The sequence below is a fragment of the Halichoeres trimaculatus genome, unplaced genomic scaffold (genome assembly GCF_033239565.1).
Source record: "Halichoeres trimaculatus isolate MK-OKI-2021-1 unplaced genomic scaffold, fHalTri1.1 fHalTri1_scaffold_21, whole genome shotgun sequence".
Lineage (NCBI taxonomy): Eukaryota > Metazoa > Chordata > Actinopteri > Labriformes > Labridae > Halichoeres > Halichoeres trimaculatus.
In genome coordinates, this window is record NW_027437199.1 from 4958339 (window position 1) to 4976688 (window position 18350).

Sequence of the window (18350 nt, forward strand, 5' to 3'; positions counted from 1 at the left end):
CTGTCACAGCTCGTTGATTGATCCACATTCTGATCACATTAGATACGAGTTTATAAATTCTGCCAGCAGGATGAGTTATCCTGCTTTCACAACTTCATGATCTCACTCCTCCTCTCTCCTCCTCTCAGGCTCCAAGGCCATGGATTACTCCAACGGGCTGTTCGACTGCCAGTCACCCACGTCACCTTTCCTGGGGGGCCTCAGGGTGCTGCACCTGCTGGAGGACCTGAGGGGAGCCCTGGAGCTGATGGACAACGAGGAGAGGGACAACCTGCGGTGTCAGATCCCCGATTCAACAGCCGAGGGGTTGGCAGAGTGGCTGCACGGTCGATTGGTAAAAAGATTGTTTGTGGAGTCGAGTCTCGGTGCACGACTTTCTCTCGTATGGCAGCGATTTAACTTTGCTCACCTGACATGGATGCACTTTCTAGACATTCATCTGTTTCCTGCAGAGATGCATGCTTTTCAAACATCTGGACAAAATGCATCCCATCACTTTCATTTGATTTCAGTCCATCTCTAACTATCCAAGCTCCTTTTTTGATGTCTGAGAGCTTTTCCAGCTCTGCAGGTTGCAGAAAGTTGAAGCTGTTTCTTGTCACCGACCTTTGAGAGAGGATGACTTCATGCATCCTCCTGCCAAAGACTATTTTTGTGCAGCTTTTTGGCTGATAAAATCAGTTTTTTCATGCTTCACTTCAACACAAAGCCTGTTCTGATTAAATCTAATGCACACATAGGGACTGTTTATTGTAGAAGTGCTGTTATGACATGCTCGGTGAGTGATGGAGTTTCTATAGGAGTCCTCCTTCAAATACTTTCCATCTCCTGTTTTTCTTCCCTCACGGCCTCGTCTCGCTCCACGTGTGATATTTGAGAGAAAAGTTTGCTTTTGATTCGATTTTTGAATCACTTGCATGTGAGAAAACTATTGACCCTCACATGCTTCTCTGAAAACTCCACATGCCTGTTTTTTTCTGTCCTCCAGTGAAGACCATATGAGTTCACTGTCAGATGGTTTCATAGTTACACAACCGAGCAGCCTTCAGAAGTCTATCGACCTTGTGTTTCTGTTCCTCTTCAGGGTTTTAACTCCACAGCCTCTTTTTTTCTTCTCAAGCTGTCACCTAAAAGACACAGTTTCTGTTAACTGATGCTGCAAATGCAACGATTAGAAAGAAAACAGAAATGAAAATGTGTTTTTTCTTCTTTCAGACCAACGGCCACAGCTCAGAGGCCGTCTACCAAGAGCGTCTGTCACGACTGGAGAGCGACAAAGAGTGTCTTATTCTCCAGGTTGGTGAGAATAACTGACAAACAATTACTCCCAAAGTGGAAGTTACAGGGTTCCAGTGGATCCTTGAAAAGTCTTAAAAGGCATTGAATTCATAATTCTGAAAAAAAGGCCTGAATTGGCATTAAAACGTCTTAAATCCAAATTTCAAAAGTCTTAAAAATTTGAACACATTGGTAAGATTTATGTTATTTTGAAATAAAAAAAATATTAAGTAACATTTATCTATTTTTCTAAATAATTTCCTGATTTATTCTCGTGGCAACATTACATAATAACAATAGTGGAATTAACAAAACGGTGATGTGGTTGCACCAGGAACTTTTAAAGCAGACGCATGTCTTGGTTCTACCTAGGGTGCCTGGAGAGAGAAAAACATTAAGACAATTGGCAAAAAAATCCAAAAGTGGCGTAGGAAAATTCATTATGGCAGCAAAATTGAGAAATAAATTTGAAATTAAATTTCAAAAACCGTGTAAAAAATTCAAAAGTGGTTGTGACAGTGGCCAAAAAAGATGAATGGGGGCAAAATAGGCATAAAGATGTAAAAATGGAGTTGAAAAAAAGGTAAAAAGTGATGTTTTATGTGAAATAAACATTGGGTTAAAATTGCCTCTAACTCAGGTAATTCAGTGGTGTTTTTGTTTGTTAGTTTTGTTTGTTTCAATTGTGGTTCGTTGTTGACTTGTTTTTAAATCTGATTTCCAACGTCATTAAAAAAGTCTTAAAAAGTCTTAAATTTATCTAGCCTTGAGCTGTAGGAACCCTGAGTTAAGTTGTATTATGTGAGTTTACGTCTTATTTTCTTTAAAAAAAAAAAAAAAAAAAATCATGAGCCACAATCACCTAACAAGTCCAGAGATTCAGAGTGTTTGTTGTCATGTGAGCAGGAAATGTGTTTCCATTTACGATGTGACACTTTGTTTGCTAACCACAATGAAAACTGTGGAATTAAAGATAAAAAGAGAAAAATAAAGGCAGAAAATAAAATATATTCAATAAAACAATGCCTGATGGTGTATAAAAAAGTTCTTTACAAGTGAACTTTACAAGTAAACTTTACAAACATCTCAGGCGTCATTTTTCGTCTTTTATCGTCTTGAAACAAGACACTTTTTCAGACTTTTCAGGTGAATCTGGCTCATATAAAGTCTAGTAAGACTATTTTTTCTACAATGAAGACACAGTGTGGCTGCTCTTGAATAGATATTCCGCCTTAAGATGTCATCTTCTCCGCACAAATTTTCTTTTTTAATTTAATTTAATTCTCAGACCATCTTAAAATAGATCAGCTGTTCTCTCTAGAAATTTCTTGTAAGGTTTGATGAGTCTGTACCTGAAAGATTCCTACCTATGTCATGAGAAAGATGCACAAACAATTAGGCAACATTGACAAAAGTTCATGTCTGCATATTTCATAGGCTGAACATATGTCTACACGTAGCCAGATATCTGGGAAACCGCATATGTTTTTATACGTTAAAGAGGCTGTGAGGAGTTTAAAAAAGTCTCTCTTCTAGATATATGCCTGATCCTAATCCACACTTTAAAATGAGATTACCAGCACCAATACTGCTGGTTACAGGTTATTTTAAATTGCTATTTCTTAGCTTCCAGTTTGGATTGATCTACAGCACGTCTAGGTCTCCAAGACAACACCACGCCAGCTGACAAAGTTTAGTAGTGAGGAGAGAGATCTGTGTTTTTCTCTGTTAAAAATGATTTCTGTGATTAATTTTGTAGTGATGGTTGACACTGGAGCCTAACTGTCAGACAGAAAAAGGACAGAAGAGCAGAAGAAAGACGAACAGGAGAGAGATAGAGCACGAGCTAAAGGCTAACACAGAGGCTAATCTGTTTGTGCTAATGTTGATTCCAACCCACAGTCAGCAGTTATTCTGCAGTGGTCTGTTCAAACTTGAGAGTCTATCAATAAAATGAAGAGTGAGGTTACGTTAGCTCTGATTGGTAGATGACTGGCAGGACATAACCAGGATTCACTAATGTTACACATTACAGACACGTCTTAGAGCACCTGGCTGTTAGCTGCGCTTAATATAAACAGTTACTAAACTACTTACAAACTGACAGTGTTAACTTGTTGTCACGTTAGCCTACAGATACGTTGGAGCACTGTGCTAACATATAGCCGGCTGCTACAATGTTTCACGTGTCACGTTTCAAACCGTAGCGCTACATAACTGTACTGATAAATACCTTACCTCAGCGTGTTGTATCCATTAAAAAATTGACTTGAACAAAGAAAAATTTGTTTTGATCTCCATCAATTTCCAAAACAAACACACGCCTCACTAAAAGTCATTTACAACAGTGTGTGGAGACTCCAGGCCACAAGGTGGCGAGGGAGTGCAATCAAAACAGATCCTCCTCATAGCACCTTTATTCCCAATCAGCGACACAAAACCGCAGTTTTATGTGACCAAAAACAGTGTTTTCTAAAATGTCCAGCCAAAGTGAAGATTTTGGTTTCGTGTTTGAGGATACGAGGCGACATGTGTACAAGGCCTTAGCGATAAAGATCGAGTGAGTTGTGTGTTAAACTCATCCTCTGAGGATCTGTCCACTTGTTGACGTCTCCCTCGTAAAGCTGGGAGTCATTTGCTATCCGTCAGAGTGAGATTTTGTGTTTTTTTGGTGGTTAACCCCATTATATAGTATGATCTTAAGCTCAATGTTTGATTAAAGATTACAAATCTTAGCTTTTGTGGACTTTGAAGCCAAATTCACCTCTATAGGCGCCAGCATTCAATTGCATTTTCACTGTTGGCGTGACTTTTTTTTACACCTTCCTTTCTCTCTAAACTCAGATATTGTGCACACATCTACTCAAGCTAACTCCTTGAAATATGCAGAATTCTCCAGACTGATGGATGATGCTGCAATTTGATTAAATTTAGGATGAAAGATAGCACAAATCTGGCTCTGGCTCTCAATGTTGGTAAATCAACAGAAAACCAACAATTTGGCGCTCAGTCCCTCAGCGATTTGCAGCGTTTCTAACCTATTTATGGCTCTCACACTCGCAGCTACTCATATGACATGGCAGGTAGTGTTTCATCCTTTCAGAAAGGCTCAATGATTTCTAAATCTGTGGATGATTGTAGTGTTTAGCAGAAGTTACTCAAACAGGACTACATTTAGATTGAGATGCAGGGTTTAGTTTTTCTTTCAGGAGAGTCTGCTTCACAGGATGATTGTTTTCATGTCTGTAAAGATTGATTAATGTCTCCTCTTGTTCAGGTAAGTGTCCTCACAGACCAGGTGGAGGTGCAGGGTGAGAAAATCCGGGACCTGGACTCCTGTTTGGAGCATCACAGACAGAAACTGAATGCCACAGAGGATCTGCTTCAACAGGTAAACCCCCTCCAGCTTTTAGTACCTCGCTTCTGCACTCTGTGTCTTTTCACCTTCATGAAATGTGCGTTCTGCTCACAGGAGCTTTTGACCCGGTCAGCGTTGGAGACCCAGAAGCTGGAGCTGATGACCGAAGTGTCCAGTCTGAAGCTGAAGCTGACGTCTGTGGAGCGAGATCACAGGGACAATGAGGTAAAACTTGGCCTGAACTTGTGAAGAGGAACGGGGAAATCTGAGGGTCTCAGCTGCACCTGTGCCTTGTTTTTACGTGATGTGTGACTCTGGATCCTGGCAGCAGCCCAGTCATTGTTTTAAAGTCACAAAGGTCCGTCACAGTCCGATGGAGGACTCGGTCACGTCATGTGGTGCAGGCTGAACTTCTTCAAGGGTTACAAAACAGAGCTAAACACCCCTTCAGCTCCTGCAGCTGCTTCCTGCTGAAGCCCCCCGCCCCCTCCGGTGCCCTCTCCTCCCCTCTCCTCCCCTCTCCTCCCCTCTGAGGGGCTGTGAGAGTTATAGTTTCCATACGCGCTGTCCAGGCACACATTCGGAGAATATTATGTAGTGTTTCCACACAGTACGCCCTGAGGAGAGGTAACTGATCTGAATGCAACTGTGTGTGTTTGTTTTTGTTTCCATTTCGCCTCCATTAAACTTTAAATCAAACCCTAAAAAACACAGAATCACTCAGCGGTGCTGCCGTTCTCCCAGATCTGCTTCTTCTCCAACTTTTGTTCCTAATTTATGAACTTTATTTTAAAAAAGCTTCCTCTAAAGAGTCATAACCAAACAAGCACACACAGAGATAGCACACACCAATAGGTAATAGTAGTAGAAGTAAGTCTATTAAACTGTGAGTATTTACAGATTCAGATTGATACGAGCCTTTTATGGCTTTAGCTTGAACCACGGTCAGAAGATTGACCTTTTCCTCCATTAATACTAATAAAACGGACAAAAAGAGACAAACTTTCATGTTTCTGTTTTGCTTAAACAGAGAAATAAAGGGATTCGTTGTAACCAACATGTTTACGTAATTATTTGGAGCTCTTTTTGTTCATCTTTTTTGTTACAACAAAAATTTAATGGATGCAATTCTCGCAAAATCAAATGCAAAAATAGTTTAAAGAGGGGGGATTGTATGGCGTCAGGAAAGGGCCAATTTGAGCACGCATAGAAACCATAATCAGTGCACATAAAGGTCTCTGTTTGCGCCCGGCCCCCCCCAACCTCCCTCTTTCTGATTGGTCACCTTACATGCCTAATGTTTTTTGGTCAAATTGCCCCTGACCTGGAAACAGTAGGCATGTAAGGTGACCAATCAGAAAGAAGGAGGTTGAGGGCGCAGAGTGCAACAGTGAGAGTGCAAACCGAGACCTCGAGCACGTGGCGCTCAAATTGACACTTTCCTGACGCCATAGTATTGTGCTTTTTTTTCAAGTCTTTTAATGTCCCTCTGGTGACCCTGTAGTATCCTCATGTGGTTTAGAGCTATAAAATCCTTGTTTTCTCTCCCTGGTGTTTTACAAAACCCTTATTTCAGCCTCTGACTGGAACACTTTACTTAAGCTGCTGTCCCTTTAAGGCTTTCCGCTCCACAAACCCCCTTCTCTCTGATTGGTCAGCTCTCTGGAGGCCTGTTTGGGGCATACCTTGATGTTTGAGGCCCCAGCCTTCCAATGTGCCTTCCTTATATGATGACCTCATCATTTCAGCAGGTCTAGTGAAGATTTTGTGCTTTTTTTTTTCATCATTTATTTATTTATTTATTCATTTTTACATTTTTACATTTTATATACATACAAGGCAAGAACAAAGCCAAGACAAATAGAATCAAAATCTAAAGAGAGTTAAACAGGACAGAAAATATAATAAGACAATCAATAAATAAATAAATTTGAAATAAATTAAATAAATAAATAAATAAATAAATAAATAAATAAATATATAAGATATAAAATAAATAAATAAATAAAATATTAAATAAAAATAAAAAATGTAATTGAATTAAAAGAAAAAATAAAATAAAATAATAAAAAGGGGGAAGTTTAATTCATTACTAAACCACCATTTTATAACAAAGCAGATTTAATTTGACAAATAGAAACTCTTTATTCAGATCAGTTTGTTTAGTTGTATTTTTTTGTGTGTTTCCTGAAATTAGGAAATGAATTCAGTGACGTAATGATGTGGAAGTTTTGTTGTCAGCCTGTGGAAAAACAAGCTTGTTATTGGAAAGTGCAGATATTGAACCAACTGGTTTAAAAGTAGCACCAGGATCAAATGATAAAAAAGACAAAAATTAAGAGCAACAAAAAACACCCAAGATAGTTCAATTTTAGTTTTTTATTTATACTGTCTTTTTTTTTTAACCCATGCTGCACTAATTTCACTGGGACATTGTTGTGCCTTGTTAAAAAATACTGAGAGCTACAAAAAACTTAAAAGAAGTGTCCCAAATGGCCAGAATCTGCTCCTCCTGTCTGTGTATTGAGTGTGACTGACTACATGATTGCTCTGCAGATGATCCAGATTCATCCTGACAAATTAAAGTATGAGCCAGCCATGATCCTGCTAATAAAAGGGAAACATCCCAGATTTTGCAGATTGAATGATAATAATGATAATAATCTATGTTATGTATAATTGTTCAGCCTGTCTCCAGACTCTCTCTGATTTTGAGAAAAGCCGTTTCACTCTAATCGACTGTGACGCTTCCCGTGGTTCAGGATCCGTCTCCATGTGTGGACGGACTTTCTCAGATTCCCTCCTCTAGGACGTCAGTCTGAGAATAATGTTTGGTGCTTTTGGCAGGAAATCTCCCCCCTGTTGAAAAATTCAGAGCCCTCTCCCACACAGTCTCAATAAACCTCCCCGGAGCAGGTTTCTGCCTGAGATTAATGGGTAATAGAGTTGTTTTCTCCTCCCCAGGGTTTGTACCAGGAAGTAACGGACCTGCGGTTCAGGGTGACTGACATCGAGAATGAAAGACTTCAGTGTGAGAAGAAACTCAGAGCGACCAAAGTAAGCCTGCAGATGATGGTTTGACAGAAGAGCAGAAGTGTTTCTGTCCTCCTGTAATGTACCATAACCTTTGTTATTCCTCTCTTCTGTGACTTTAACTCCTTTCTGCTACATGCTAACCCGTCAAGCGTCCAAAGTGGAACACTGTGCGGTTCACTGGCGATGAGGTGAACGTGGTTTAATCTCCAGAGTGTTCTCTGCTTGTCCTTTCTGCCCTTAAAGATCCTCTAAACCTGCTCCTCCTCCTTCACCACAGCTGCTCTCTGCTTCCCTGACTTTCACCACTCGCTGTAAGTGCTTCACACTGCACGATTGAAACAACATCTTCACTAACTCCTGACTTCTCTAAGTTCAGGTCACTAAAAGCTGCTGTCACACATTCAGACGTTTCTCTTTCTGGTAGATAACAGCTCCTCTGTAGCTCTTAGACCTTAAGGATCTGTGAGCTGCTTGTGTTTGGAGGTTTTCTGCCTGCGTTGAGAGTTTTTCAGTGTGAAATAACGAGCACTGAGTTTTCTGTTTGGTGTTGAACTAATTCACTTTACTGCTGACTGAACTTCTAATTCTTATTAATGTTGTGGAACTTTTGGAAAAACCACAGAAGCCAAAACAGGTTTTTACAAGATCCAGCAGAGTTTACAGCTTTGCTTTAACACTCATCTGGGCCCCAGTCTTCAGCGTTCAGTGTGTAATGATGCTATAAATTAACAATTAGCTCCAAGTACAGCTAAGGGTGATGGGAATAGAGCTTAGTTTTATATGTATTGCATCATTAACTAAAATACTGGACACATTTAAACTGAGCTGCAAACTCCAGTTTAGAAAAACGAGGCCTATACAGAAGTATCTAAGAAGTGCAGTTCCTTCAGTGTCCACTAGAGGCTGTCTGAAGAAACCATGAAAAAAGCTCATGTTTACAGCCTGGCTCATTAATCATTTTAAAGGCCTCTTTTCCTCATCCTTACACAAACAAACAAAGCAGCGCTCTCATTTTACAAGCCCTCTTCAAATTACCGTAACTCTTCTACTAATTGAGCAAGCGAAAAAAGCTTAACAGCTTCTTGAACAAGAAAAGAAATGCTTTAGGAGAGATATTTACAAGAGAGAGTTTTACAGCACTGCATAGATTTACATGTGCAATAATATTCCAGTCACAGGAAACAGTAGCTGCAAACTGTTCTCATTACCGTAACTCTACAATGTGTGTGCAAGAGAAACAGTTTCCTGAAAGAAGAGAAGATCAGCTTTCAGGGCATGATTTCTGATTCTTTGAAGGACAAAATAACAAAACTAAAGTCTAGATGGCCTGAATTATATTAAGTTGATTAACGGTTAAGTTTTCGACCAGAATCACAACGATGCATTAGGGCTAGGCGATTAAATGAAAAATAATCAAAACCGACAATTAGAGCTTTTAACCAACATAAAACTACTGTGTCGATTATTTCGATTATTCCCCGCTTTCTATTCTCTCTCCAAAGTTGATTTTTTCTGGCTGATGTGCGTTTTCAATAAGTAACCGTCTATTGTACATCCATGAATGTTCACTTTCAGAAACTTGTTTCAAAATTACAGAATTAACCGAGATGAGAGCGGGATAATCCTGAATTAATGAAATCGAGGTTGAAGGTTCAATTAATCTTGGCTTTGATTTTTGCCATAATCGCCCAGCCCTATGATGCATTAGGGCTAGGACAATGTGCCATTCTCACGATTTGATTCTTTTACAATTTTTATGGGGCTGATTCGATTTAAGTTGCGATTCTTCAATATTATTCAATATATTTTCCCATAAAATGCACATCACGTGAGTCAGAGTTAAACATTTCGCCCTCTGCTGGAGAAAAGTGAATCTGTGTATGGTTCGTTCTTTCGTTATACTGTTTCAAAACCAAATTAAAAAAATGAAAAAACTGACTTGTTGTTTTGTTTTTCCGTTTTAAAACCAAAACAGAAAAATGGAATAACAGAAAAAACATGTTCTTCTGTCCTGGTTTTAAAAATGGAAAAACCAAAAATAATAAAAGATTTTGTCAAAATTGTTTGTGTAATATTTTTTCGAATGTGAACTCTCTATATGAAAATTAGACAAATAACTCACATTGAAAGTTTATACAGACATGTTCCTGAGCTTTTTTTTTTTTTTTTATAAGTAACAGATCGCTGACAATTCACTCCATCTTATCCGCGCACATATGCACACTCCCGTGTGTTTCAATGAGACAGTCAGTGCACAGTCTGCTGCTGTCTGATCTGCTCTCAGATAAATCAAGAAACATCAGAGAGGATTTTGAATTGAAATTTTGATTTCAATTTTTTCTCTCTTACCCCTACACCACATCAATAAAAAACATTCGCTGGTTGCTGTTTGTTGTTAAAGTTTACTAAGATAGGATCTATTATCAACATCAAGTGTTTTATTTTGAGATTAACTGTATGTTAAAAGTTGTTTCGGCATCTGACTTCCTGTCTTTCTCTTGCTCTGACATCCCACGCAAATGAAAGTTGTGAAAAAGTCCCTTCGCTGCTGGAGCTGAGACTGAGCAGAAACAAAAAAAAACACTTAAAAACATTTGAATACCCTTAGATACTTTGTGTTGTTGAGTATTTACTGATTCTTTTTGCCGCTCTGAACTGAAATAGTCTTATTTTATCTCATGAAGGCATTCCTGTCGTCTGCTATTCTGTGTCTGAGCACTCAAAGCTCGAAAAACATCCAGGCAGTGTCTGATTCAATAATGAAGTAATAAAGACGTGCATGTTATGTTTGATTCCAGGAGGAGCTGCAGCTTCTGCAGAAGCAGCTGGAGGAGCGAGAGGCTGAGCTGAGGAGGCTGAAAGACGAGAGCAGACTGAAGACGGAAAGCCACAGCAGAGCGGAGGGAGGAGGAGGAGGAGGAGGAGGAGAAAGAGGTAGGAGCAGCTTTAATAACTGTCTGAGAGCTTCTTGTTTCATAGAGTCCAAATCTAATATTACAAAAGGGATTAGGAGGATTAGACAAACAGACATTTCACATTCCAACAACACCGAATCGCCCCTCGAGCAACATCTCTGAGCACTTAATAAAATCATAACTTCATCTGAATTCATCCATTAATTACTCACCGTCTGAACTCTAACGAGGTGATGAGGTAAGTCTTTCAGACTTAACTCCTCATCAGTCTCTCTGCAGGCTCCAAACATATCAGAGCGTTTCACTCCCTGCATGTCTGCTGAACTTATCTTATCCCTCTGACGGCGGAAGAATGCCATTTATTTTAAAGGGGAGTCTCTTATATGGGCCATGCTCTGTACAGTATCAGCGTCTGAAGGTGTTCGCTGTACGGGCGCTACGCTGTGGGATATAGTTGAGTCATTTTGGACCAAAAAGGTCTGTTTCTCAATGGATTTGTCATCTAGGAGGGTTTAAAAACAAATTTAGCCAGGGTTTATTTTTTAAAATGGCAAGAAATTTCTTTTGAGTCCAAAATCCGTTTTGTTACAGAGTTATTATGGAAGCTCTGCTCATGATGAATTGAATAATATACAGTTAAAGTCCACAGAAATAACATCTGAAGTCAATAAAGTAGATGTTTATGTGTAACCAACACTCCTTGATCGCCCATTTCCCATTAAAAACGACTATGCAGCCATGACTTTTCAGGGCTATATCACAATTTTTTGGGCTATATTAAATTCTTTTGCAGTTTCAGACCAATGGAAATGAATAGATTCTTTTTTGTCGATCCCATTTAAATGAATGGAGATTTACCATCACCATGAAAACGGCTGGAACTGGTAGTGTAGAAATCCTGCCATGGCATTGTGCATGTGGTGGACCACCTGCCAGGTATAGGGACTTGCTGAGTTCAGTTCCAGGGGTGTGCGTTGTATGGACCATGGAATAGTGGTATGTTCCCTGAATTAGAGAACCACACTCACACATACACTTACAAAATCCTCCTAAGTTGATAAATCAGTTGTGGGAAAATTAAGGCCCTTAAAAAGTATTTTAAAATCTCAATCATAATGTTATGAGGTGTTAAGTTTAATTGGTATCCAAGCTTTGGCTCCAAAAGTATCCATGAATATTTATTTTCCTCCTTGCGACTGATACAAACTAACCTGACACGCAAGACAGACAGTTTCTTATATCCACCACGGAAATAGTCCATCTGGTTCGAAAATGTTTTCAGGGTCTGAACCTTCATAAATAACCACACCTGGTGGACGATCATTCTGCTCATCACACTCATCACAGACCAGCGTGAAGATCTAGAGAAAGCTTTAGCATCTCAAAACATTTCACTCTAGAACAGGCATGGACAAACTACGGCCCGGGGGCAACATGCGGCCCTTTAAACGTTTTAATCCGGCCCTCCGAACTTGAAAAAATTAAATGGATAAACCTTGTTAATGTTTTATTTTCCCTGCAATTCTGATGTTTTCCCACTAGATGGCGCACAGTACATACATTGGCTTTGTTGAGGTGAAGCGTAGGCCTATTACTCCACGTTTGCACTTTACCCTCTGACCCATCAGCCCTTCTGTAAAGATGAACGGACCTAAGAAAAGGAAAGAAGACAAAACAAAACTCATTGAAACACATGGAAGTGCTCATATGCGCGCGGATAAGATGGAGTGGATTGTCAGCTATCTGTTACTTATGTATAAAAAAAATATAAATTATAAAATAAAAAAAAAAAAAAGCGAATTTTTTTTTGTTTTTCTATTTTTAAAACCAGGACAGAAAAAAACATGTCTTTCTGTTTTGGTTTAAAAAAAAAAAAAAAAATCGCTTTTTTTTTTTTTAATTTTGTTTTGAAACAGAATAACGAAAGAACGAACCCCCATTTTATTATAATTCCATTCTCTCGTATTCAAAACAAAATCAAAACAGCGAAAAATAGACCATTAGGCCAATTTGTTTTCTGATTTTTGATTTGAAAACGAAAAATTGAATAACAAGTCGTTATCTGTTTTCCGATTTTGGATTCTAAAATGGATATGGAATGAACGAATGATGCTCTGATAGTTACCAAAGCACACCATCCATCTGCTCCTGGTCCGGCCCCTTTGTCAAATGTTAGAACCCATTGTGGCCCACAAATCAAAAAGTTTGCCTACCCCTGCTTTAGATCATAAGAGTTTCTCAAGCCTCCTGAGAAAATTTCTCTGACTTTTGACGACCTGAAATCATGGATTCTTACAATTTAGAGAAAACTTCCTCTGATCTCAGTAGTTTTGGAACAAATTTTCATTGTTCAAATCACCTTTTTACTGAATACAACACGATGAGATAAAATATTTATCAATACAGTTATGTAGCGCTGTTGTTTCAGACATGACAACAAGCAAAGTTGTGATTTTGTGAGGCGCGGGCTATAAGTAGCGCTAGCAGCCCAACATATCCATGGGCTAATGTGACAACAAACTCAGTTTGTACAGTGGTTTAGTAGCAGTCTGTATGCAACGCTGATAGAAAGCAAATAACACAATCTCAGGCACGTCCTAAATTTTGACAATGATGAAATAAAATTCTTGTTTTTTTTTTTTTCTGGCAGTTTGCTTTAAATAAATGCTGTTACTTTTTGTGGGAATGAGAATGTCAGTTAACCTGCCTTTAGTTTCATTTCTTCTTTCAAGCTTTATTCCTTCTCAGTTTACCTCATTTATGTTAAAATGCAAACTACAACTGTCAAAGATCGGTTGCTAACAACAGCTTAAAGTCGGGATAAGGTCTTAAGACTTTTTGAAAGGTTTTTAAAAAAGTCTTTAAAAGGTGTTCAATTTAACCTCAGGATTTCAGCATATACCTGCAGAGACAAGCTGCAAAAAACTCTGATCATTTTCACTGACTGACTGTCTTCGTAAAAATCTTATCCAGCTTTAAAGTTGTGGAAGACGAGGTCACCATGACCACTAGTATTGGTTTTTAATCAGTTTAACGTCTCCAAACTTTAACCCTGCTCCACATCATGACGATCGTCTCTCCTCTGAGCCACCCTTCAGAGTTCACTTGAGGTTTTCCCAGAAGATAAATATGGTTTGGATTAGATAACCCACGGTTGGCACGTGTTTGATATTGCAGTGCTCGCGGAGAGTCCCTGTATTAATGGTCTGTGGTGATAATTGAATCAAGAGTTTATTACTGCAGCACGTTAAAACAGCAGCTCTGCTTTCTGTTTGCTGTTTCAGCGCTGAGAGGACTTAATGTGAGCCGATCCTCCTGCAGTTTGAAATATCTGCCGCTGTTTTTTTCTCAGACACTGAGGTGCTGAAGATGAAGATGGTGCTGGAGTCGCTGGCGTCGGCCAATGACGAGAAGGTTTGTTGTGATTTGATGCAGACGCTTTGGTTTGCTGGAGACGGGGGGTGTGATGTGAGGCTTTTTTTATCTGCAGGAACGAAGGATAAAAGAGCTGGAGGAGTCGCTGACGAAGAGCAAGAATGTGCAGGAGATGGTCAAAGGTCGGAGGAGAATAAAACACGTTTTAACCACGACTTTCAGATCAAAGTTTCACACATCTCTGAAAAACCTCTCTCTCTGCTTTCTCAGAGAAGCTAAAGGAAGACGACTATGACGATATCCCAGATGATCCGGCTCTTCCTGTGTCCATGGAGGTGGATCAGGTCACTGTGGCGCTGGTGGGGGAGGCAGGAAGGAGCTCAGGGGAGGTAAACACAACGTCTGTCAAAACAATTCACGACACAGGATGAACCCCAGACCAGACTTCCTCTAAGAAAAGCTCAATTTCAGCCTCCCACCCTGAAAACCTCCCTGCTTCTGTTTGGCCTGATGAAGATTTCTGAGCTGTTTCAAACGTGTTCGATTAATCACGTTGTTTCTCTGTTTCAGTCCATTCCTCACATAGCTGTGCTCTCTGAGATGAACGAGCTGGACCGAGAGCGGCAGGCAGCCCAAAGGTAAAACTCCCAGAGCTAATTATTTTTCCTTCATGTTTTTATAACTCATTTGTTTCAGATTAATTTCATCTCAGGGGTGGGATTAAAAACACACAGAAGGATCAGATCCAGATGTGTGTGGAGCTCAGGCTTCAAGACTGTTTTCAGAAGTTGTTTGGAGACAGTTTTTTATTTCACATGAGCACAAAATTCCTAAAAAGAAACAGCTGAAAGTCTCATCCTGGCTTTATCAGGGATTTTTCCTTGCACCCACCTTGTAAAATTCTTGCAACCAAATCAAAAACAGGGAAGGAAACGTGCAACAGGATGAATAAAAACAGCTTGAGAATCATTTTTGATGCATGAAAAGTCGTCAAAGTTAAAGTCAAAAAGAGGCCTTCGCAGCGCCGTCCAGTTTACCTCACGGGGAACTTCATGCTGTAAAAAAATAATCCAGCTATGGAGTATTTTTTATACCAGCTTTCCTTTAATATTCCTGGAAAATTTCAGGAGTTTTGTTCAAGTTGAAGCATACATTGGACTTACAGAGGATATACTCCCCTCTCCTCAGATTTCCTGTCTCCAAACATCTTGTAAAATTTTTAGGTTTGTGATTCATGAATAAATCGACACTGGTTGAACAGATTTAGTGAAAAAGTTTGGTTTCAAAAATGTTTTTTTCTTCAGAATCAACAAAATAAGAGCAGACAATAAAAGCAATACTTTGATATGTTAGTTAGATTATATAGTTACACTGCAAATTAATGCATTATAAAAGTTTTCAGAGCATCTTGATCGATCTTTCAAGACCCAAATAATCTTGTTTTCTCTGACTTTGTAAACACCAAAACTACCCAAGAAGAGTGGACTCTCTTCTTTCATGTCTCTCTTTCTGTTTTTGATCCAAAAATCAGACAAAATGTACTTTTTTTGATCCTGTTCATCTCGGGAGCTCCATCCTCTTGATGGCACCGCTCTTTCTCTCTGAACTACTGCGACACATCCTCAGTTGGAGCGTGAGCTGCCTGAACTTTTCTGACTTGCAGCGTCTCGTTATGCCTCTGTCATCTCACATCTTCTCCTCATATCCATGCTGAGCTCTCGTCCAAAGAGAGCACCGCTCTCACCCACAGTAGTTTACGAGCAGGATTTTGATTGACAAGCTCCAACAGACCTCTTTACAAATCTTCGTGTATTCATTTGATTAGCCATGAACTACAGTTTTGTAATGTCCTAGAATTCAAATTCTCTATTTTGGGACCTTAAGCAGATTTAAGATTAAAATGTGATTAATTAGATTAATTACAAATTCTGTAATTAATTAGATTAATTTTTATAATCGCCTGACAGCATTAGTTATAACATGAATTAAAAATTAAAAAAGGACACATAACAAAACAAGACAGAGAAAACATTTAATGATCAAAAAGATTTGAGGTAGAAGTCTCTTTTTGGGGAAACAGTCAAACCCTGCAAAGTCAAAACGTTGATCGTCTGTCTTCATGACAGAAAGTTTACACAAATCAGAGTCAGGTTTGGAGGAAGAGGCTTTTGAGTTCATAAAAAACAATCTAGAAAAGCACTCAGAGAGCACAGACCTCCAACAAGCATATTTTGACTGTCACCAACACTTTAGTCCTACTTTAATGTTATACTCCCTTTCAGCAGACTGTCTGATACAGTTTGGTGTTAGTTGCAGGTTTGTACGATAATTTGTTTCCTGACAGTGTTGAAAATTATGATAACCCAGTACATATTTCATATTCTGGATCTTAGTATCCAGAATATTGCCAGGACCTGGATCGTACTTTTACATCTGTCAGAAATTATGGGGACCTTGTCTTGTATTGTTTTGCGAAGCAATCCAACCATTTATGATGGAGTTATATACACATGTGGGGAAAACGGCTCTACCTCACAATGATAAAGACTCCTTTTAAGAAAATCCTGGATCCAGACAGTGATCCAGATCACCTCCAAAATTTAATCACTTCTTCCTTATCTCATTTTGAACATTTCCTGAAAATTTCATCAAGATCAGTTTGTTACTTTTTGAGTTAATGCTGTGATAAGAGAGCTTTAAGGATGATTCTGACAGGCCTGAAATTTGAGGATCTGCAGCAGATGAGTCTTTATTTATGGTTTGTTTCTATCTGTGAAATCAGGGGCTCGTTTTATCTTTCTGGCTCAGAAAGACGTGTAAAAAAAGGATCTCACTTTTCAGAAAAGACAGCTCTGTTCCCATGTTCAGCCGATTTAACACCTGATTTATTGTGGTTTCACAGAAACAGTACCTCCACAGTCTTTGGGTCTTTCAGGACTCTCTAACCACCTTTTTCAGCTGAAGTTCATCATTTTAATGATCTTTCTTTTGGTTTCAGTTCCTCAGACGTCCCAGTGTCAGACGGCTCGGCCAGAACCATCAGCACCGAGCAGGTAAGAGATGAAGTGAGGCAGGTATGAAGTATTTATAAGATCCTTTCTGATCTGTGAGTTTGTGGATTTGAATGAGACCTGCTGAAAGTCCCACTCTGACACCTTGTGGTGAAACGTCGTCTCTACACTCTGAAGCTGCTTTTTCCTTTCCCTCAGGTCAAAACTAAACCCTCGAACAAATCCGGCGATGACAGTTTTGGCACAAAGAAAGCTCGCTCCAGCTTCGGCCGTGGCTTCTTTAAGCTGCGAGGAGGAAAACACGCCGCCAGCTCTCCAAACCTGGGTGAGACTGAGCTCCTCGATGTCAAATCTCACAGTTTTTTTTGTTTTCTGTGATGTCACTGACGCTCATGTTTTCTCCAAATGTTGAAGACCGAAGCCGGAGTGCCAGTGAGCCTGTGTTAGGTACTGTAGAGCGGCGATAAAACAGCTGGATGGAGATAAAGACGGATCAGACTGATCCCTCAAACAGTCGACTTTAACTCTTCCCTCTGTGGAGCAGTGCTTCCAAACCTTCTCATCTATAAAAACTGAGTTTCTCTGAGCGATAAATTTAAAGAATTTAAAGATTGAATGGCCCTCATTTATCAAACATGCTTACGACTGGAAAATGGGCTCCTTTCCATGCACAGATCGGTTAGGAGATCAAGATCAAGGATTCAAGATTTTTTATACGCCATAAAAGGAAATAAAGATACGTATAAAAGATTTAAATAAGGTATATAAAAAGTTTAAAAAGAGGAGATAAACACTTCAATTTTTATAATTTTTGATATTTATTAGCCTAAACATGGGCAATGGGTACGCTCAAATCCTGCACCAGGTCTGAGTTTGCGTACACAAGTTTTGTGTCAGTGGAGAGCGGGGTGCAGTGAGGAAAATCCATCTTTGGAGGAGAATTATTCAATCATATGAGTGCAAAACAATTTCAGACAGAAAAACTGATGTTATTAGATTATTGTTTAGATCGTTGAATTAGATTTGACACAAAAATGTTCCTAACATCTGCCAATCTGTAAAAGCCATCGCTATGAAAGAGAAGCAGGAGCTGTCAGCTGATTTCTCCGTCTAAAAATGTGTTTCCTTTATTGGTTTATTTAAAAAGAGAAACAAAACCATAGAGATGCTGTTATCAGTTTTTAATTAACTCCCATGTGCACAATAAAGTCTCTGCAGAGAACTTTCAGACGACACTGGATCAAACTTGTAGCCTTGATTTTTTTAAGGAAGCTGTATTGATTACAGGATTTAGTGTGAAGATGAATACTTTTCGCTCCTCACAATATTATCATATCAGACAGAGGTGTCAAAAGTATTCACATCCATTACTCATGT

At 39.2% G+C, this 18350-nt stretch overlaps 1 protein-coding gene across 1 annotated transcript in view; it reads left to right on the forward strand.

The window, feature by feature from the left end:
- LOC141810504 (liprin-beta-1-like) overlaps positions 1–18350 on the forward strand; it is a 39844-nt gene that overhangs the window by 14888 nt on the left and 6606 nt on the right. The window contains exons 3-14 of the mRNA XM_074698119.1: positions 129–334; positions 1216–1296; positions 4556–4669; positions 4751–4861; positions 7601–7693; positions 10471–10606; positions 13940–14001; positions 14078–14144; positions 14233–14351; positions 14533–14600; positions 16961–17015; positions 17172–17298. Of these exons, the coding sequence (XP_074554220.1) occupies positions 129–334; positions 1216–1296; positions 4556–4669; positions 4751–4861; positions 7601–7693; positions 10471–10606; positions 13940–14001; positions 14078–14144; positions 14233–14351; positions 14533–14600; positions 16961–17015; positions 17172–17298 (1239 nt within the window). The remainder of the gene's footprint in view (positions 1–128; positions 335–1215; positions 1297–4555; positions 4670–4750; positions 4862–7600; positions 7694–10470; positions 10607–13939; positions 14002–14077; positions 14145–14232; positions 14352–14532; positions 14601–16960; positions 17016–17171; positions 17299–18350) is intronic.